Here is a 23,586-nt window from a genome sequence, read left to right as displayed (position 1 = left end):
AAGTAAAATATTTTTCAAAATTAATATAAATATTTGACTTTCATATTAAAAATTTTGCAGAATAAACTTCGAACAACCTATACAAATACATGCATACTTAAATATGAAACGTATTTAGTTTAAAGCCAATAGAACAATGTACAATTTAAAAGAAACATTTTTACAAACATTCTACTATACGTATCCTAAGCAATATAACATATCCATTTACAATCTTTGTTGCTTCTTCGACATTCCACATATATTTAATGATCCTTAAAGCCAATAGATTAAAAAATAGAAATAAAATATATTCTGTAAATTGTATGTCGAAGTAAAGCGTATTAGTTTGTACAATTTACATTAAAATATTATCCGAAAGTTATAATTTATCCTTATTGCAGCCCTATAAATTCTAAACGTACAGCTTAAAAGCAATCTCAATATTCTGTTTTAGATGTGGATGGTACATTTTGCTATTGTGTTTGTGCTATTATCAAACCTGTTTAATTATTTACGTTTTCTTCGGCTTTATCATGAAGCACTGACACTGACACATCTTTTTCGGGACTTTTTTCCACACAAACACGTCTTCCTTGAGCAAATTAATACCGCTCTGACAAATAAACCATTTCTGCAAAAGACTTAGTTAATCAAGTACTTCAGTCGTCAGAAAGTGTACAGAAAGCTAAAAGAAATGCTTAATTGAAGAAGACGTATTTGAGATTATATAAATTTCGAAACAAAAGATACGTTTTGCAGCTGATTTTTCTGTTATAAAGAAATATGTGAATAGATCCTTTGGAAGCATAGGGCGCAACCAAGCAACATAATAGCAGATTCGTTTTGATTGACTCTGTTCTTGACAGGTGATGAAATAGGCAACACCCCTCACGCCCCCTAGCACTGGTTTTAGCAGAATTCTATTGTAGAAATCATAAATGTACTCCATGTTCCCAAAGGACCGAAATTATGACAAAACTAAGTCCAAGAACATGTAAACCTTAAATAAAGTAATTTTTTTTTAATTTTTGATAGCTGAATTTTTACATATTAATGTAAAGTTTATATGTTGAGTAACAAAAGCAGAAATTATTATTCAATCCATTGTTAATGACTGTCTTCCTTTATTTAAGTCCCTAACTGTATATATTCATCTGCAATATTTAAGTAGAGTATCTCATTATGCAGGACAACTACTATATCTGTTTTAACGTAAATGAATCAACAGCTTTTACAGGGAAAAAACAAAAGGTATAAGTTAAAGGTATATGCGTATTGCTTTGCGAATTTCATAAAATATATAACATATAGCGTGTGGTAATCATACATAGGATGTGTTACTGTAACAATGCGTTAGCTATGTCTGGAGTACTTTTTCAGGTCTTAAACTTGAACTTATATATAATAATTAATATTTTCTATGATAAAATCCAAATCAATGTCAAAGTTTACCATAAAGATAAGTAACATGGTTGTTGGTAGTCTTTTAAAAAAGTGATCGTCGCAGTTGCAGAAAATTCGTATCTTTTTTTTTTGTTTTAAGCATTGGTAGACCAATATACAATTTAAACATTTTGACAAACATTCTACTATAAGTATCCTGGAAAAGAAATAGCATTTCCATTTCAAATGTTTGTTGCGTCCCCCGGAATGGAAGCCAATTAATCAAAATAAAATAGAAATAAAATTTGTTCTATAAATAGTATGACTATGTAAAGCCTATTTTTTGTACATTTAGCATTAACGTATTGTCTGAAAGTAATATTCTACCCCTAAAAGTTAAAATCATACAGCACGTGTGCGATCTCAATGTTCTTTTTTAGATGTGGATGGTACATTTGCTATTGTGTTCATGCTATTATCAAACTTGTTTAATTATTTACTTTTTTCGAATTTATCATGACGCAATGACACTACAATTCATCTTTTTTGGATTTTTTTCCAAACAAATACGTTTTCCTTAGGCAAATTAAGACACCTCTGACAAATAAACCATTTCTTCAAAAGATTTAGTTAATCAAGTACTTGAGTCATCAGGAAGAAATGACCAATTTGGGATCATGAAAAGTCCAAAACACAAAAGATTCGATTAGATAGAACTTTTTGCAGGTTTGTCAATAATTACCATATATTCTAAAATGTCTTTTGAAAAGGTTGAATTAAAGCTATAATACCTTTGTTATATTATGGTTGCCACGGTTTTTCTGCTATAAACCTAAAATAGAGTAATTTCGTGTTAAATCATACTGTACTGTTTTGATAACTGTTTTATCATATCATCAGTAAAAGGTTTCAGTTTTGAGTAACAAGATAGAAAGTATTATTCAATCTATTGTTTAAGATTACTATCGCCCCCCCCCCCCCCCCCCCCCCTCCCCCCACTTATATCTCTAACGGTGTTAGTTCGTGTGCAATATTGCATATTAGTGTATATCATTATGCAAACTGCTTGTTTGGAAAGCTGCCGTATCTGCTTTTTTAACATGAAATAAACAAGAGCCTTCTGGAACTTTACAGGAAGAATACAATGGATAAGACAAAATCTATATGAAAAGTATCAATGAAACATACAGGCGTATTGCTTTGCTTGCGTATTCCATAAAAAAATAAAATATATAGCGTGTGATAATCTGACACAGGATGTGTTACTATAGTAAGATATGGCTTTAGTACTTTGTTAGGTCATAGTCTTAATCCTGGAATCGTGGAAGATTCTATTTTTTTACCATAACAAACGTTCTTATTTCAGTCATATGATGCTTAAATACAAAAACCTTATAAGCAATCTGGATATTTTTTTTCTTTGTAGCGTTCATGTAATTATCCAACTTGTTTAAATATTCGCGTTGTTCTCCGACGTTTCCATGCCTCACTGACACCTATACCTCATCATGTCTAGTCTTTTTCCCGAACATACACCTTCTCCTTAAGCACTCAAACACCTACATGGCAAAATAAATCATTTCCTCCAAGAGTTTTATCTGATCAACTGAACGTGTTGTTGGGAAATGTGCAAATGTACAAAAAGCAAGACACCCGCAGCCAATTAAACAAGTGGCAACTTGCAACCTTGGTATTGTGATACACAAAATTACATGTAACGTGTTAGTAATTACAGTCCAAATGCATTTCCTTCGGATGAAACTATATACAGCTATTGCATTTAAATTTACTTGAAACATTTGATTTGATTGAACATTCAAGTTGAACGCACAGTAGATCGACTACCTACGATTGTTTGCATACATCATTTCGTTCTATATGAGTTTTTACCAAACGTAGAGCATGGAAAGCATGCATTGTGACGTGGTTCGAGAATTTATGCCATTACAACTACAGACGTCAGTTGATGATATTTAGTAATTTCATCAGTATGGAAGAAATTGGTCAATTAATATGACGTGAATGGACAAAAACATAGAACAACCTTGGTTAAGAAATGTCCATTTGGACATGAAATACATGTAAGCTTCCGATCAAACCTCAACACACTTTAAACACGCCCATGTATGCCGTGACCAACTGGAAACTACTAAACCCTGGGGGTATCTGTGACCGAATGGTAGAGGTCACAGACTTCGGATCACTTGCTCCTAACCGCTGTTGGTTCGAAACCTCGCTTGGCGTGTAGACTTCTTTCACTTGAGTATGTTTCCCGAATGGTTTACAAAAGGTCAATGGTTCGACCCAGGTATTCGCCTGTGTCTGAAACAATGCTCAGGGGGGCACCTAGGGTCTTTCTCCACCATCGAAATCTGGAAATTCGCTGTATGACATATAATTGTTTTCGTGTAACGTCAAACTCAATTAAACGGCGAATTATTTCAAGTTTGAAAGTCTCAAATGACATAAAAATATTTATTTAAATCCGTACACCTTGAATAGAATAGTTTCCGCCACATAAAAACCAACTCAGTCAAGCAAACTGTGTTTTTCCTGAATATCATATCAGACACGTTTTAGAAAAGGGTTAATTAAATAGAACATTCCATGTATTATGTATAGAATTCATTAACATCAATTACATTTCTTTTATGCTGTTTTAACCGTTCGTGTATTTGGTACCAGCATAAGGCTATCGATCACACATATCTTTGTTACATCTTTATTTGCAGGTACTAGACTCAAATTTCATATTGAAAATAGGACATATAGTTAATGTGAACATAAAATAACAAGTTAATGTATCTCAACAGTACTACGTAGCAGGTTTTTAATGACACACACCTAATACAATGAACCTCTATAGCTAGACACGTTATAAATATGTACTCCCAATAAGAAAGGACTGAAAGTTTTTTTCAACAATTGATTGTCACTGCATGAAATTAAATTAAAAATGTGGTACTTGGTTTTCATACACTCTAGTAAAGTTAAATTTATTTGATGAGTATTTTCTACTGAAGTAAATATCTAAAGTAATGATAAGACATTTATTGAAATATGGGCGTTTTATATATTTTACTGTTGAAGACTGGGAGGTAGGTGCGTCATGTAGTTCAGTCGTGTGAAAAAGAAAACGTGAATTATTAAATACGTTCACGCTAGTAATGTATATATGTATGTATACCTGTAGAATTCTATAAAAGAAAAAGATTATGTAGAATACTTTAAGGGCATGCATGTTTACGCGTAATAAAATTGCAATATGTTGCAAGTTAAGGTTGTTTTGCGTGTTTGGATAAAAACATTTTCCCATGTATATAATGAGTTTTCACTGATATTTCAACCCATTACCATAATTACTATATACTAAGTAAATTTAACAAATAAAAACGATAAGGTCATGAATTTGTGTTTTTCCATATTGATTTGTAAAACGTAGACTTCAAGCAAGTTTTCATCATGGGGAAATCACAATTTTGGTGTTATTTTGCGTGTAGGAAATTTCCATCTACACATTTGTAATGAAACTCCTCAAAAGTGTTAATTTTGCTATTTAATACCATAGGGCAAAACAAAATGTATATGTCCATGTGTTTAACACATTATATACACGAAACCCAAATGTGAAGGCGATATTATTTATGAGAAAAAAATGTGCAATTATACTGCATTTTTCATTGAAGACATGTGAAGACGATGTGTGTTTGAAAAGTAGCTTGGACGTTCTTAGCAAAATGAATACAACTATAGATCCCTGCCAGGTGAGAACGATTATCTGTTTCCCACCAAAAATGTCCTATCCAATTAGCATTTCAGACATATAGATGTTAACAGAGGTAAAAGTAACGATTTATAGTGACTACTTAGTTTCACTTTTAAAGATCCTGTTTCAAATATTGCATTAGTTTTCAAAATCTTTGTTAAAACGTCAATCACTATATAATAACGGAGGAATTTAAAAGTGCATTTTCATCGACAGTATAATGTTTAAATTATTTAGCCTCGACATTGATATAATAGATTTGATTTTATTGTCAAAAAAGTATCCTAGTCGCAGTTATTGTCAGAGTTGTTACTTTATTCTTTATTTTTTTATATTATCTAGTTAATATAAAACTCAAAATAGAAGTTCAAAACTTTGTAAAAAAACATAGAGAAGCATTGTAAGACTATCAAATGGTTCAAACTATTCTAGAAATTGGCAATTTTATAATGCTTCTAGGGTTTTACAAAAACCGCTTAAATAAGTTTTTACACATAGCTGTAATATCTTTCTGGTGTTTTTATTACAGGACTTTTATTCCTACGCATGTGGAGGATTTATGGACAAGGTTCGTTTGTCTTGGAACTCACCACGGAAGAGAATGGATCCTGATTTCATTATGGATAAACATGTGCATACATTACTTGGTAAGTTTACTGTATGGATAAGCTTCTCTTTAAAGTATAATTCTTCAGTTTCAAAAACAATACCTGATACTAACCAAGATAATGACATCACCAAGGTCGGTCGTACAGTAAAGACGCCTTAAATGGAACACCTTCAAGACTGGAAAATTGCCCGGTTTCAGGAGACTGCCTTTTTGAAGCATGGGTTTCCCTGTTGGATATTTTATATTCTAGTTTATTAGAGCGGATAGATCATGTCGTGAAATTTTAAAATGGAAAAATAATCAAATAATGCTGTCTAGAATTTCTCGTGAAAAGTAGACCGAAAGTGCATGTAGTCAGTTTTAATGAGACATTTTTACCACTTTGCTGTGTATTTACCTTACCGTGTCACATGACGTCATTTTAAAACAAAATAATATGATCGTAGTTTTGGAAAGGCAGAAACTCAAAACAGAACAGAAGTTATTGCTGTGGTTATACTTTAATACTCATCTTTTTCTATTAGATAGTCTTTCAGAAGATATTCAAAGAGCTGACTCGGGCGAGGTGCGTGTGATTAAGAAAGTGTACAAGTCATGTGTTCAACACAAAGATGCTTCATTATTGCAAGGTAATAGGTTTATTTCGAGCACTGTGTTCTTTAAGCAGTAAAAATATGCTAAAAATAGCCACTTTTCAGAACAAATATATTCACGTTAAGTCAATGAAATGATTCAAACGTATTATATAATGGAAACATGAGGTAAAACAAGAATACACAACACAACTTCTTTGGCAACAGAGTATACATATATATATAAAGTGTTTGTCCAATTCTTGCCATTTAGTCTATCTTTTGTAATCATGTTGAAAATATTTCATAATCGCCTGGAAACGAATGCTTTTTAATTTTGACTATCTGTGGTGACGTCAATACAGGAAAGTAAGATCGTACGCTCAGTAAAAAAAAAATCATTATTTCCAGTAGCCTAAGTATTACTCGCAAGAATATCATCAATAGAATATAGAACAATGGTTTATGTCATACTTCGTTGATTCAATTACTTGGAACGCCGATGAAAGGTAATCCTTGGACAAACTAATCCGTGACGAAGAAGCTACCGCATCAGAGACAGCAATTGTTCTAAACAAATTTCTCTCATATACCTAAGTTTTAATGGAATTTTATGCCGTTTTAGGAAGTATATCAAATTCTAAATTTTATATAATAGTGTTTTAAGCTATACCCCTCCACCCCTCCCGGCGTCTGGAAAAAGACACCTTTTAGTTCGTCGTATGTTGCAGTTCGTTTCTTCTGATTTAAATGACGGCTTTAACTTATTTAAGGTAACAGGAGAGCAGATGTTTCGAATTCCATTTGTATCGTATCGGAAAAAGGTAGCAGCACTTGCGCTTTATTCTGTATTATGGCAGTGACGTGTACTTGAAATTTATCATGTTGGTTTAGACATTTGGGATCACCTCTAGAATTAAGAGGCATTTAAACCTGCCCCCGTCTCACTAAAAATCAAGGACATTTAGGTATTTTTCCTTATTTTAAATGCATGTGATACGCACTTTAAAATAATTTTACCAAATTTTTACATATAGACCAACCTTTAGGGTGCAAAGCCCTGCTCAGCAAAGTGTCTGTCAAGGAGTGAGTTTAAGGAGAGAAAAAACATGCAAAAAACATTTTCTGTCATTTTCCTACAGGAAACGCACTTCTTCGTTCAAATCTGCCTCCAAGAATAAGTCACCAAATTTATGGATCTAGGTGTAACCAAATATTCGCGTATGCTATTTATAGAGACATGCATATACAAATCGATTTCTTTGAAAATTAACTTTCAGTAATTAAAACATTAATATTAATACACTTCGAACTACTGTACCCCACCTATTTTTTTAAAAATCGATCGGGTCCATAAAGGAGCCATACCTCGAATCTGCTCATCTGTCACCTTAAAGAAGTAATATCGACACATACATTTGTAATATTCATTAGATGCTACCTTTCTGGATACAGTTAATCATTCAATTGCAAGACCACAACGCAGATAGTCTACAATAAAATGCATATATACATTTCAGTGAAACCTTGTATATCATGTATTAATTTCATGCTACAGTTACACGATAGTCAAAACTTCACATGACTATTTTACCGACATTCTGTACTACTATAACCTTAGGACGGCCAGCACATATTTATGCAATCTCGCCAGGCATATGTATGTTTTTGACAACACAGAAAATGACGTCACTCGACCTTCAGCTTTTTCCGGAAGTAAATAAAATGAAAGTAGAAATGCTAAACTTGAAAACGAAAGCCGCATTTTGATTCGTAGATAGTCAGGGGTCACGCGCAGGGGTCACCCCGTCTAAATGTATGCGCGTGGGCTTCTTTTTTTTCTTTTTCTTCTTTTGTTTTTGCTATTGGGGAGTCAATTTTCAGCACTTTATTACGAATTGAAATTACCTGGACTTTAGTACAGCATGTCAGCTTTTAATCTATGAAAAAATATTTGAGCTCTGGATAAACAGAAATCCCACAGGGGTCCGTAACGGACCAAGGGTACATTAATAATTTTGGAACTTCATCAAATCGCTCAAAATGTCATTTTTGATGTTGTCTGAGAGTGTCAGTATATGCCTCAGATGTAAGATATAACCGTATTTGAGAGCTGCAGACCTAGACATTTCAGAAATATTTTCAAAATAAGTTTCGTGTAATAAATGTTGTTTCTACGGAAGCGTGAAAGGGCCATCAGACGCTAATACGTTTTAGTACGTTAAGGCTGCGGAAAGGATATGCTGTTACATGTAGTATCAATAGCCAATTTCTTAAAATATCTTTCTTTATATTAATAACATTCTAATTGGCAGTTGTGCTCACAGTTCTTTTTTAAAGGCTGATATGGTTCTTTATGTTGTAATTGGATAGTTTCGCATGATTCGCATGATTAGTAACCAAAACTATTGATATAAGTCGGGAAATATAACCTGGATTTTATTACATAGTACTAGATATATTTTCAGTGGGTGGAATTATGGCAATTTACGGGTTTTAGTAGAAAAAGGGGGCGTCATATTCTTGAATGATTTAGAAATAAGCAGTACACTGCAGTTTCGGTTTGGCAAAACTGATCATGTTTTTATCTATTTACTGAAAAAGTACTGAGAACGGACAAAAAATCATCCGATGTTCATAAGTCACTGCAATTTGCAGGCAATGGTCCTGCAGCTCATACGTGATAGATTTGTCAGAAACTGCCTTTCATCGGTATTTCTAGAAAGTGAAGTAACAGTATATAAATATAAGCATGTTACTCGAATCTGTTTATGATATTCTTGAAGTTACAATATTGCATTTTCTGGAGCATTTTATGGAAAGGCTATTTGAAACAATGTTTTTTATGAGCATACGGCAGTGTTTACCACCATTTGCGCATGTTTTCCCAAAGAAACTGAGAATAGTGCTTAGATGTACAAAAAGATTGGTAACAACGAGAACTGTGAAATGAAGTGAACACATATAGGACTGCATGTTATTCTTGATATCTTGTTTTCTCGTCATATTTTGTAAATTTAATTTCGAATGATTTTTGTACGACTTCATCTTACACTATATAGTCTATCTCTTTATTTTCTACACAAATTGTTATAAAATTGCTAAAACGAAAGCATACTCACATCACTTTATGCTTGAAATATGGCACAATCGCAGTACCTAATGTTACCTCTTATAAGATCATTATTAGATTTTCTGACGCCTTTCTATGCGATCTAACTGAAGTACACAATCTTACTAAATATGAGAAGCGTTAAAGAACAACTTGAATATCAGGTAGAAGTTGCACAGTTGCGTTTGTCATACATTTCATATCTTATCACAAAATCGCAAATGGCAGTGTTCCTAATACGTACATGAATATTTTTGGCTCAGTAGGGCTAGTAATTGATTCTTTGGATGTTTAAAAAATTGGATTGTCTATAAGGACAGACAGTGGCAAAATTATTGTTATGATTGAACTTATCGATTGTGAATATTCTAGATGTGCATGTTATATATTTTCCAGTAAGACGAGTAATTGATTCCCTCGGTGGTTTCGAATTTGGTTCCTCTGTAAGGACAAAGCAGTTAGACTTGACAACGCTGTTGTCAGAGGTGATCTTGAAGTACGGAATATCGCCACTGTTTGATATGGATATAAGGAAAGATGGAAAAATTTGTGTGAGTTGCACCGAAATATAATTGTAGTAAAAGAGCTTAGATGTAAATTTGCTAAGGTCCGATACATGTAGAAGTTTTTAGGTGAATATAATGTTTATCAGGAATTAAATGTGATCATAAATATTAACTGTCTTCCTACTCAGAGATGGAAGAGATTATGAAATATCTTGTTCAGGTAATGTAATTCAGGTCGAGGTATAATAATCTTACTGGTCGAATGGTCAGTCACTGGAAAAAAGACACCGCCTAGAACAGCCGGTAATCGGAAAATAGAAATGACAAACCAACCCCACACTTACCCTAAATCAAATGTGGATGTACTTGGCTTTCTTAGACAGCATTTATACAAATTAATACAAGAAGAAATCTTTTGACATTCCTATATTTAAAAAAAAGGCCTAGCGTTTTGTGTTTTTGTTTTTATTTGATTCAAGATACAATAATATCTTAACAACATGTCAAAAATCCAACAAAATTAAATAATAAAATCAATTTATCTTTTATTATGTTATTTATCTTTTATTATGTAACGAAGTAACACCATTTATAAAAATAAATAATAAGTGCACATATTATCTAAAATATGTGTCAATATTGACTTCTTAAAAGTATGTTAAAACATTAGACGAAAAATAGATGGTTTTTTTTTTTTGTTGTTGTTTTTTTGTCTTTTGAATAGAAAAACAAACACAATGACTGTGTTTTTGTTATGAGTTTCTTTCGTTGCTGTTAAATTCAACCGTTTATCAGGTATATTATCTTTAATTATTTTGGGCAGATATCGGAAAAAGATTCAATATCATGGTTCAGTTTTAATGTATAATCATGCTGTTCAGAAATCTTACACTACAACAAGTCATTGCAAAGATATTAGCAAGGTATCAAGATTCGTTAAGTTTAAATACATTGCAATAACTGATCATCTAAAATTAGGTGGTCAGCATGTTGAAAGTTAAGAAAACTATGTGATACCGTCGACCTCATATAACAGTGTATAGAATAACCCTAATCAACGGTTTCCAAACGTCAATAAAAGTTCATTCTTTCAATCATATCAGATATGCTCATTATTCACTTATTTTTTGATAAATCGGTTCGCTTATTGCTAATAATGGCTTACACATAGGACAAATCGAAGAACAATTCAACACAGCCTAATATCACAGGCAATTAATGTCAATTTTATCATCTATTTAACTGTGTTTATACATCAAGACCCTTCGGGAAACGAACATATTTGAATCTAGATTAACCCTAAATCTCTGTATCAAATGTCAGACGCAGCGTTTATAAAAATACGAGTACAAAAATAACGTTTGTAGCAGACGTTCATCACTAACTAAACTTTGTAATGAAGTCAGCGCTTTAGATAGTGGATCCATAATGGCAATCATTAATATCCGTTTGATTATGTTTCTTCCGTCTGCTAAATTTCTAAAAATGGACTCGTCCATCATTCAATTTGGGCAGTACCACATATTTTTCAAAAGGGTGTTCACTGAAAATTTACTGACTGAATAGCGAACAGTGTAGATCTTGGTCTACACTGGTCGCAAAGGCAGAGTCACTTGCCGCCCAGCAGGCTAAAGGTTAAAATTGCAGTTGTAGTATACACTATGTTTATTAAATAATCACATAAAGGCTGATTTGGATAGTTATAACGTTATTTTTATTTTTATTTCAAACTTTTCATATCTTTATTTTCTTTCAGTAATGATTTTTTTTCTAGAAATATTGCCATGAAGTATGAACCGCTTTATCATGTTTAAGATACAGCGTGTTTTTAGCCGAGAGAAAATGTTCATTTTTGTCTATCGTGTGAGAAAACATTTGATAAAAATATTGTACAGTCACGTGATAATACTGTTAGATGTTACATTATGTTTGATAGATCTACAACCAGTTCGCTGATGAAACTGTGAAAAAGCGATTGAAGTCTGGCAAGCCTATACATAGATATAAATTCCTGAAACCAAGTGATTTTTACTACAGGAACGAGGATACTGATTTGGTACGTGTGATCTGTTATATATTATTAATTTAACTTTGAAGTAGAATTACAGTATGCTCGCGTTCATTCTGTTCTATTGTACATGCTGTTGTTATTATGACTTTGACCATGGTTGTTGTTTAAAACATATGTCAATCTTCCTCAGACATTTCACTTAATAGTGTATGATACAAAAAAAAGGCATCTTCCTCACTATGGGTATGATCAAAGGATCTTCATACGAAAAAGCTATCCTGTAATCAATATTGAAGAAAACATTGCATGGGGCCTCTTCCGACTTGGATGGGCATCTACATGGATAGAATCAATGACTTACCGTAATAATGTGCATGAAAGACATATAAATCCAGCGAGTTGACTTTGAGTCAAAAACTGTTAGGGACATGTGATTCGAAATCAAAGAAATAGTGACGCCGAAGTGTGTGTAAAACAAGCAATATAAAATGTAGTCTAAGAAATTTTCATCACTCTCAAATGACAGAAACTACTACTCCTGCGGCGACTAGACAATCAGTGGAATATCATTTCTAAATATCTCAACAAATCTATGTTTTATTGACAGATTCTCCAAGCGTACAAGAAGTATATCAGCGACTTCCTAGCGTATATAATGGGGATCAATAGCACAGTGATAAGTGACGAACGATTCATGTCCATGGTGGATGACATTTATCATTTAAGCGTGTTTATGAACAGGGTACGTCGGTGCTTTACTCTGAAAGAAACTACAAATTACAAGTTACCATAGGTTAACGGACATTTTAGGAGAAATACGTATGTTTAAAAACATTCCATTCATCTAATATTTATGAGAAAGCCGTATTAGATTTTGTTTGCTAACAGTTTATGTTTGAAGCTGGTTAAGGTATAAAGGTCAATTCTTACAGTAATAAAGAAATGACATTTAAGAAACTACAAACTCATAACATTTTAAATTCAAATGTTTTCAAATTTAAAGCATTACATTACATTATTTTATCTGTGGTCATTATAGTATACCCTTTAAACTTGTTTTAATTAGGGGGTCTTCAAAATATTGCAACATATTTTGGATGGTTGTCTTTTTTTCTAAGTACCAGAACATGAATTAATTGAAAATACTTATACTTTCTTATCTTTGTGAAAATATTTGCTGTTTTTTCTTAGACTATGATTAAAAAAACTGCCCTGATGATTTGAATGAAAACAATTTGAGCCGTGCCATGAGAAAACCAACATAGTGGATATGCGACCAGCATGGATCCAGACCAGCCTGCGCATCCGCGCAGTCTGGTCAGGCTCCGTGCTGTTCGCTTTTAAAGCCTATTGGAATTGGAGAAACTATTAGCGAACAGCATGGATCCTGACCAGACTGCGCGGATGCGCAGGCTGGTCTGAATCCATGCTGGTCGCATACCCACTATGTTGGTTTTCTCATGGCACGGCTCATTTTATGAATCATGTTGGAAGGTTGTTAGTTATTTCTGAAGATTAGAAAACTGTTTGGTAATCAGGGAATGGTCATAAGTTAACTGACCACCGTTACAAAAATTATTAAAACGGAACTCCACTCACATAAACGATACGACACTATGTATTTTCTTAGATGATCTGGTGTAATGGTTTTTCTTGCATACCAGACGGGGATTTCCGGTATTTTTACCGGTGCTGGAAAAATCCATCTTACACCCCGGGGTGTAAGATGACTCTCGTGCTTTAAATGACGTATTACGAACTACATATATGTAGAAGATTTATGTAGTTATTTATATTTTATTTCGAAAACCGGAATAAAAATCCAATACCTTGAGAGTTCCTCTTTGTTCCTGACAGTATATTTCCCGATTCAAAACATGTTATTTTATTAAAAATTCATAACGTTACGCTGCAACTGATAAAACACAACCGGAACTAAACATTGTTATTTGTCTTTGAAACGTGATGACGTCTTTCCTGTTTACTGACGTTGGTTTCCCGCGCTTTGTTTGAATACCCTGCTATAAGAAATAGTTCTAAAAAGAAAGCCGTTCGATTGAATTTATTTTTATTATTATATCTTGATATCGGTATGCAAGAAAAAGATTCTGTCACTGGTTATAGGTGCAGATGGGAATTTCCGGCTCTCGGGTAACTGTTTAGGCGGTAACTCGGTAGGAACCTCGTTACCGCCTAAACAGTTACCCTCGAGGCCGGAAATTCCCATCTGCACCTACAGCTAGTGAAAGAATCTTATAATCTGTTTCAATGAAATGTATGACACCGGACCCTGTCATAAATAGACAACTCGCTGGAACATTTGGAATACATTTCCACCATTAGTATAATTACCTGTCAAAACATTTGTTTTATTGGTTGTCAGATAATAAAATACAGGATTAATCAAATTTTGATGGTCAAGAAATTTGCGTGTACTGTCTAGACGTGATGACAGAAGTGAATTTGATTTCAACATGGAACAATATTGTGTCATTCTTACAAAAAAATGTCTCTTTTGTGTATCTCTTTTTTCGGGGGGATGGGGGTTGGGGAGGGCACTACAGTTGCCTTTGTCCGTCCGTCTGTCCTAATTTGTGTCGTGCATATCTCAAAAAGTATTGAGAAATTAAACCTCATATGATTGTTACCCAGCATTGAAAGTTGTGCACCAGGGGTTTTAATCTTGATCTCTCACAAGAGTTATGGCCCTTGACTTAGTCAAAATAGAAAGGCACAAGTTTGTGTCGCGCGTATCTCAAAAAGTATTTGACCCAGGATTAAGAAATATCAAACATGTAAAGTTGTACACCTGAGGTTTTGTTAGCGATATTACTCAAGAAACACATATTACGCATATTATCTCAAAAAGTATTGACAAATCAAACCTCAAATGATTGTTGTCCAGCAAGGGCTTTTAATTTGGATTTCATACAGCCAGACCAGAATTTTGGCCATAGACTTTGTTAAAAATATGCAAAAAGGCATAAAAGTTCTTGTTGCACATATCTCAAAAAGTATTTCACCTAGGCTCATGAAATATTATAGAAATAGTATTCAGTATGTGGAGTTGTGCATCTGGGATTTAATTGGATTTCTATGAGTCAGATTAGTGTAATGGCCCTTAATTTTCAAAAATATGCATGCATCTCAAAAAGTATTTGAATTAATGTCATAAAACATTAAAGGATTGTAATATAGCATCTGAAGTTGTGCGCCTGGTGTTCTGTTTGGGATTTCACTCTACCAGACCAGAGTTATGATCCCTTACTTTGTGAAAAATAAATATAGAATGCTTTAAGGTTTATGCAGCATATATCCGAAAAATAGTTCACTTAGAGTCCTAAAACCATGTGGGAATATTGCTCAGCATGTGAACATGTGCACATGTTTTCTATTTCATTATACTAGACAAGAGTTATGGCCCTTGACCTAGTCCAAACAAAATGAAAATTTCTGCCCCATGTATCTCAAAATGAACATAACCTAGAGTCAATAAAACATTGTTATATATTATTGTGTTAACTTCGGGATTTCATTCAGCTAGGCCAGAATTATGGTCCTTCACTTAGTGAAAAATACACATAAATTGCTTAAAAGTTTATGTCGCATAGATCTTAATAACACTTCACTTTAGAAAGAATTCAAAATTTCGATTGATATATTCATATGATGATGTCAGTGTCTTATAATTTAGTCACCAAACGATTTGTGATCAATGTTTTCCTGCGTATTTTCATCGAACTTTTTTTATAATGTTTATAGACATTAAACACGTCATTCAAAATGCATCGAAATCAGATGTCATTTTCATTAAACATTATTTGCAATAATACTGAGCAACATAATTTGATTTATGAATTTGATGGCTCTGATAGGTATAATTACTTTTTCCACTGGTCTTTAAATATCGTTAGCGATACTTTCATGGCCACTTCTAAGCTTTATAAAATGTTGCTTTCTTCAGGGCGTTGACCTTTTAGCCTCATGCAGCATAGCATTTTTCTATGTGAAAAATATAAAATGTTATCAACGCTCATTTTGGGCGTGGGCCAACACAATGTTCCTGTAAAACATTGTAATGATTAATAAAGTCTGTGGAAATAATTTTGGTAGTACAGAACGCAACCAAGCAACGTAATAGCAGACTCGGTTTGATTTAGTCTGTTCATGAGAGGTAGTGAAATGTGCAACACCCCTCACGCACCCTGGCATCGGCTTAGTCATGTTTACAATTTGACTTACTGACGAAACGCTTACATTTCAAGTAAATATTAGCCCACTTAAGAAAAATGTATGTTTCGAAATAAAAACTGGTAGTTATTAGCCAATGCTAAAAAAGGAAAAAGAGACAAAGCTGGGCAAAGAAAAACGTCACCTTACGTTGCCATGGGGACTAGTCCATACTGATTATTTGACATAAGAAAAACATATATATATATATACAGTATATATATCTAACTGGTACAATTTACTCTGGACAATGTTTTATATACAATATTGTAACAGAATGGGCAATTATACTATAGAGAAAATGAGCTTCTTCAAGGGATAAAGTTGTAAAGTGTTGGATCCAAATACAAATACAAATTGATATCGCCCAGGAGGTCCATTGTAAAGACATCCCATTTATCGGTCGTTTACACAGCAATGACATATAGTGTAAATAATTCACATTTTGACATTTCTTGAATTCCCTGTGAGACAACGGAGTAATTGATATCGGATCATTGACAAATCATTACTGACCCTCAGGTGCATCAAATGATATGATCCGCGATGAAGATAAAGTATTTAAAGGAGAGTTGGATAATTTTTTGACACATTAGAAGGGTATTAAAGACATCTGTCTTTGCGAAACGTGTGATGAAAACATAATGTAACGATGTCTATCAATTTTATCAATTACAAAAGGAGAGAATTATATTGATTAACTAAATGAAGGTGACGGAATTTATTTAGCCGTCTCAAGTTTTGCAAACTATATGTGATAGAATCGTATTTCTATGTACAAATATCATGCGTGTTTCACTTTTTTCTGCGAAAACAATGTCATCATCCTTGTAACTTCCAAATTAAATCAACCATACACGATCCTGATCTTTAATGATATATTTTATAGGTGTTCTATACGGAAGATGTTACCATTTCATCAGATGAGATGTCAAGATGCAAGAGTTCATTAAATGCTGACGAGCTGCAGGCCAAGTACAACTACAATATTTCATGGAACGACTTACTTTCTTCACTATTCAAAAACACGCCGTTTTTCCATAACTATACAATATGCAAAGTGTCTCTAACGACTTCTCTATCTGACGTTCTATCTGGATTTACTTTCACAACCCTTAAGCGATATATAATTCTCCAGGTTTTAACCGACAGCGATATTTCTCTTTTATTGCCGACCCAAACACCAAAGTTTAAAAATATCTCCTGGAATCACGGTGCCTTATTTGGAAAAAACTATGCTCAGCTGACAGATTACGACTGTCTGAGACAAATTTCCAAACATTTACCCATGTATTATGTGATACTTAACCATTTATCGGACCAATTAAATGACACCCTGATGAGATTATTTACAGACTTGATCTCAAGTATTGAAGGAATAATTAGAGATCTATACTGGATACCAATTAAGCAGAAACAATATTTGCTAACAGAACTTAAAGGCTTGACTATGCATCTCGAGTGGCAAAACACTGCCTATGAATCTCTTATAACATATATGCAAAACGTAACCGATGATTATTTCGACAATATACATCTGATGATAAATTACAGAATGAAAAGGTATTTAAGTGGACATGCACCACGAGTATTTATGACTGAGGATTCTTCTATATTTTCTTTGACAGATAAAGAGTTGGGTAAGTGTATCAGAGAGGAGAGATTCTGACTGATTTGAGATAAAATAGATTGTAAAAAATGTTTATTTATTTAAATAATTACTAGTAGAAAACAATATTTGATAGTATACACATATCAGTTGTAGCTCTTTAACAAGTCATTTGTCTAAAATTATTCCTAAAACGAAACAATAATACCTTGTTCGAGAATATCTTGAAAATAACACCAGTTTTGTATATAATACAGTGTATTACATATTCACATAAGCTTAGCTACATTCTATATAATATCTATTTTCTATATTTGGTTAATAAATTTAGCTTTTGACAGGTTTATATAATTTATAACTAATATTTTTCAGAGATACCAGCTTCTGTGATGCAAGTGCCCTTTATATATGCTTCAGCTATTCCCAGTTTGTGGCTCGGCTCCGCGGGAACCTACATTTCACAAGCAATATCACAATTGTTTGACATTGAAGGTAACTAGATAGTCCTACAGTAATAAACGTCTTCATTATATCGTCGCAAGCACAACGATAGCTAATAAAAGAACAATTTGATTGTAAATCATTCCTGGTCTCCAGGAAAATAGATTTCCTTTACAAATAGGTTGATGAATAATTGTCAATAAATTTCCTGTTCTAATGATTGTTCACATTTAAGTCTTTTATACTGTTTACTCATTTCATTTCTGTTTGTCTTGATATGCTTTTCTCCAGAGAGTTCCGTGGTTCTTGTGAGCAAAATGAAAAGACAAACTGCTATTTTAGATTTTTTACTTGCGTTTATGACATAAGTTGGTAATCCTTTTATTACATAAGTAGTATTTGTAATGCAGCTGGCTTTAAATGGACGATGTATATATTCAATATTTAAGAGAAGTATTAAAATTCTTTTAAAGATAACAAAAAGAAGTACTGTGTTAAAAAAATAAAACACCTTAATTCCCACCCGCTAGCTATTCAGTCAATGTGTATTAACTAGTATCAAACATTATTCCAGCCCTCTTACGATTTCTGACGGAGGACAAAATAGATCACAAGGTGGCGCTAACTATAGCTTTCCGATTGCAATGTCTTCTAGACGAGTATAATAAATATCATTTACCTACAGAGAATGGTGACCAAGAACATGTAAGGTGTCCCTTGTCATGATACAGATAAAATATTAGGTGGTGATTTTAACGGTAAAAAATAAATTCTTACCCAGTATTAGGGATCTGGAAATTTGTGGTACTTCATAATGAAGAAAAAACCTGTCTTCGATATCACTGATCATGTAATCAAAAGTGTCAAACTGGAAATCAAACTTTATCGAAGAACCTCACAGACAATGTTTCCGAAGTAAAACCTTACACATTGTCTAAAAGAGCATTTTAATCAGGTGAATGAATAAATTTAAGATCAATTTGTTCAGAGTGGTTGTTTTACACTTTTATAGATCTGTTTTAAACTGGAGCATTTTAATGGATAAGTTACATATTCTACGTCACGGTAAAGAATAACATTTTTCTCATATTCTATATGCTAAAATCAAATCATTTTGTAAAAACGCATATATCATACCGCAAGTGTGACAAACGCTTTGCTGACAGTTTAGAATTAATATGTACCATTCAATCAAAATATCTGGAGTCGAAAAATTGACGACTCCATAGCATGTATACCATACAGATATTTTTCTTGTAAACTTTTTTGACATGTATATTTTTCAAATTTTCTTTTATCAGATTAAATTCACTTCAATATTATAGTATTTACACAATATTTCTGTATGATGCTCTCTATACATGTATCGACGAAACGTTCAGGAGTTTGTCTCTTGCTTTAAATTTTCAACAGCATAACTGAAAAAATTTAAGGTTTTCGTAAACTTATACCTAGACTTGTGTGGATTTTTCTAATTTTCAGATTTGACCATTTAACGTTACATATGTATCTTGCAGATTCGAGGAGATCTGACAAAAAGTGCCAATTTTAAAGACAGCCTTGCTCTTCGAGTGGTGTATGATGTAAGTATTATTTAACCAAGCATTTTTCATTCTTTATACATTACATACAATAATTGCATTAATAATGCAAACATGTCTAAACATTAGACTTTAGGCTTTTAGCCTCAAGATCGCCATTTCAAAATCTAATTATGACGATTAAGTTAATATGTTTTATCTCACTAAACACGGCATCAGCTCGAAACATTGAAATTAAAGAGAGTATACGGACCTGCTTGAATACTGGCTTTTTATTGAAGCTTATTTATTTGGAATAGTATGTTACATTACTTTCTACAAGGTGTAGATCTTTGTTTTTGTAGACGTATTCCAAAATATCAGAAGGCAAAGACATAAATCTAAACATTCCAGGTGTCAAGTTTACCCACGACCAGTTATTCTTTCTTTCGTATGCGCAGGTAAGCAAACTGACATTGTGTCAAATTTTAGCCTTACGCTTAATGTGTCGACTTTAAAATAACTAAGACCTTGATAATTTGCCTTTGCAGAGTCTTTTCTAAATTAGTTTAGCTTGAACAATTTGTCATTTAATGCTATTTACGAGAGTCCATTTATCATTTAACCAATATTAATCTCCTATGGGTTTTAAATATCCCGAACAGACGAAAAAGTAATCCGTTTACATTTTTCTATATTTGATATAATTACACATGCTTGAATATAATAAAGATGATGCTATAGACTATCGCATATATCAAAGGCGTTCATACTTGATCAATTTAACAGTTTGCTCTCTTGCATGTCTCAGAAAAAAAAAAAAGCACGTGTTCGAAATATTCACCATCTTCAAAACAATTTAAGAGATGAAACTACTTAATTATAAATAAAGAGTATGTAAACCGAAGTAGCGTCGCCACGCTGGAATCTGCAGCCAATTTGAGAGTATTTTCTGAGCAAGTGGCAATTTGCTATGACCACGAAACTTGTACCTTGTTTGTGTTAATAAAACTGTTACTTGCACATAATAAAGACTCTGTGTAGGCTAGTATAATCGTGTTTATTTTTATAACCTCGAAAAACTAATATGGTAAGAGTTAGCTAAACTTTATTGTTGCATGTCAGTTGATCTTTTGTACAGAGTATGTGTGAAAAGACAAGTATACGAGGAACGAGACTTTACTATATTGATACTGCCTCTACACACCATTCACCGGGAAAATACAGGTAATACAGAAGTGATATTGCATTAAATGGACATATGCTGAGTCCAAGATTCTCCAATATACTCAAAAGCTTGTTCAGAAATTTCGTGTTTGAATGTAGGTTCAGCTTTCGTTAACAGGGTTGGAACAGAAATAAAACTACACAAAAACTGTCGTTTATATAAATCGCGGATTGAGTATGAAAATGCATGGTTGTTTCTAAATTATACTCGTAAATCTTTCGCTTTCATATACTTTCGACTCGCCGATGTGTTCAATGCACATATGAAAACTACAAAACAGCGTATCATTTCTTTAATGCTTAACGACAGTGTATGTATTGTTCATATGATCTTCCTTCCACTCCCGTCCTCTCTATGTCTCAGCGGTTTAAGATTCAGTAAACTTTGAGATTGAATGAGCATCCCAGTATTTACCGTGTATCCCGGCATTGATGTTTAGCTTCAACGTAATTGTACACTGCCTGTTGCATTCTTTGAACATGACTTTTCTTGCTAGATATTTTTCATTATTATACCTTATGTAAAGCTTAATACAAATTCTTGATTGGTCCACCTTTAATATTATTTGTTTTCTGCGCATATGCTATGATCATAGATTTAATATCTCATGCGCAAAAGCACTTATAGGGTTTTCTGCGCATGTGATATTATTTTTCCTATCTCCTACTATCAAAACTGGCTAGGCTTTTGTAACGCATTCGTCTAACAATTTGGATTGACGATGATCTCTGTCCAGTTTTTACCTACCAAACGAGACTCCAAATACTAGTATATGTCTTTATTTTAATTGTGTTGAAGTACCATATTTTATTGATTATTTCAATATAGTTATTTAACCGGTAATGTTGATGTTTTAAAATAAATGTTAGACTCTACATATGTTTTTTTTTTCTTTTTTAGTATAATTGAATAAGCATTGCATTACTGAGAGGGTAATATAAAAATGTTCACCCCTTCAAGTTAAAATATCAACATCGGCTGACCCCTCGGTCGGTATTCATTTTTCTCCATGTGAAAATGTGTATCACACTTTAAAATGCAATATTTATATATTGCTGTTTGTTATGTCTGAATAAGAAAACTCTTGTTTCACTTAAAAATCATAGATTAGGTTAAACAGCCTTACATACATCCTGAAAAGGTAAAAACCGATACATCAATTAATATATTTAAAGAATTATGTGAGATCTGTCATGTTAAAATTGTGATATATCTTTTTTCAGAGTTATTGGTACATTGTCGCACTTCAAGAAATTTGCAGAGGCTTTCAGGTGTCCACCAAGTTCAGAGATGAATCCAAAGAATAAATGTACATTTTTCTAAAATAAATGTGTTATATGCAAAAGCATTTCTGATTTAAAACTCTGTTGGACAAAGCAAAAGATTTCAGGGAGCGTACAGAACTTCCATGTCGAAATCAAACTTTGGCGTGTGATATTTGAATGAAATAAATCGCCCACATGGCTGTGTACCTACATGCAGCTGGATTTCAACAAAACAAGACACAACATCATCAATTGTCTATAACGTCTGATACGTACTGAATACTTATCACTTGCTTTCAGTGGCAGAATGAACATATGCAAATACTGAGCCTGTACGAATGAGGTTGTTTATATTAAGCAGCATCGAAACTTATCGTATCTTGTTAGTGAATATGCTGTGAAATGTGCACGCTCGTTTGTACTGCTAGGCACTTTGCCGTAATTGGGCTGGTACTGGTATATTGTGGTGGTGATCTGTCCGTAAAAATTCTCTCTACCTAAAGTAATTCATAATTTGAACTATATCCTAGTGGATCTTATGTGTGGAAAAATTAAGTCTTCTGAATTTAATTATATCAACAATGTATAATATTATACATCTGATTGAAGATACATACTTTGACAGCATGCGTATACTTTCATGAAAATTATTTAATGAAATATACTATCCTGTATATAATAGTCATTTGTAAGTCAGATGAATTGTTGAATAAAAACATTTAAATTACTTTGTTAAAATCTTTTAGCTTATCACTGAGACCTATTGATGCATGATAACAATTGAGTTTCGCGGCAGAAACAATACTGTGATATCAATACTGTCCGGCTAAAATGGAAATTAGTAAACATTCTCAGAAAATTGTAGCTATGTGTAGCTAACTGCATCATGGTAAACAGTCCGAAAACATATTTACAATATCATTTTCTGAAAAATAGTTTGAGCTGAAAAAAAATGGAGACAACTCAGCTAAAACTTTCATGAAAATTATTTGATGAAATATACTATCCTGTATATAATAGTCATTTGTAAGTCAGATGAATTGTTGAATAAAAACATTTAAATTACTTTGTTAAAATCTTTTAGCTTATCACTGAGACCTATTGATGCATGATAACAATTGAGTTTCGCGGCAGAAACAATACTGAGATATCAATACTGTCCGGCTAAAATGGAAATTAGTAAACATTCTCAGAAAATTGTAGCTATGTGTAGCTAACTGCATCATGGTAAACAGTCCGAAAACATATTAACAATATCATTTTCTGAAAAATAGTTTGAGCTGAAAAAAATGGAGACAACTCAGCTAAAACTTTATTGTAGGCTTAGGTGACTATTTACATATTATCTCAT

General features: G+C 33.0%; 1 protein-coding gene across 1 annotated transcript in view; it reads left to right on the top strand.

The window, feature by feature from the left end:
- The window catches only part of LOC123562523 (endothelin-converting enzyme 1-like), a 31,574-nt gene extending 8,553 nt beyond the window's left edge, over positions 1 to 23,021 (top strand). Inside the window, exons 3-15 of the mRNA XM_045355154.2 lie at positions 5,052 to 5,129; positions 5,661 to 5,778; positions 6,266 to 6,370; positions 9,822 to 9,976; positions 11,868 to 11,987; positions 12,550 to 12,684; positions 17,062 to 17,812; positions 18,154 to 18,273; positions 18,797 to 18,927; positions 19,740 to 19,805; positions 20,108 to 20,203; positions 20,884 to 20,969; positions 22,194 to 23,021. Coding sequence (XP_045211089.2) covers positions 5,052 to 5,129; positions 5,661 to 5,778; positions 6,266 to 6,370; positions 9,822 to 9,976; positions 11,868 to 11,987; positions 12,550 to 12,684; positions 17,062 to 17,812; positions 18,154 to 18,273; positions 18,797 to 18,927; positions 19,740 to 19,805; positions 20,108 to 20,203; positions 20,884 to 20,969; positions 22,194 to 22,293 — 2,061 coding nt within the window. The 3' untranslated portion in view covers positions 22,294 to 23,021. The remainder of the gene's footprint in view (positions 1 to 5,051; positions 5,130 to 5,660; positions 5,779 to 6,265; positions 6,371 to 9,821; positions 9,977 to 11,867; positions 11,988 to 12,549; positions 12,685 to 17,061; positions 17,813 to 18,153; positions 18,274 to 18,796; positions 18,928 to 19,739; positions 19,806 to 20,107; positions 20,204 to 20,883; positions 20,970 to 22,193) is intronic.
- Positions 23,022 to 23,586: the final 565 nt, after the last annotated feature.

This window comes from Mercenaria mercenaria, chromosome 2, assembly GCF_021730395.1.
Source record: "Mercenaria mercenaria strain notata chromosome 2, MADL_Memer_1, whole genome shotgun sequence".
Taxonomy (NCBI): domain Eukaryota; kingdom Metazoa; phylum Mollusca; class Bivalvia; order Venerida; family Veneridae; genus Mercenaria; species Mercenaria mercenaria.
The sequence above is the reverse complement of the archived record's forward strand: the minus strand, read 5'-3'. Positions and strand labels throughout refer to the sequence as shown.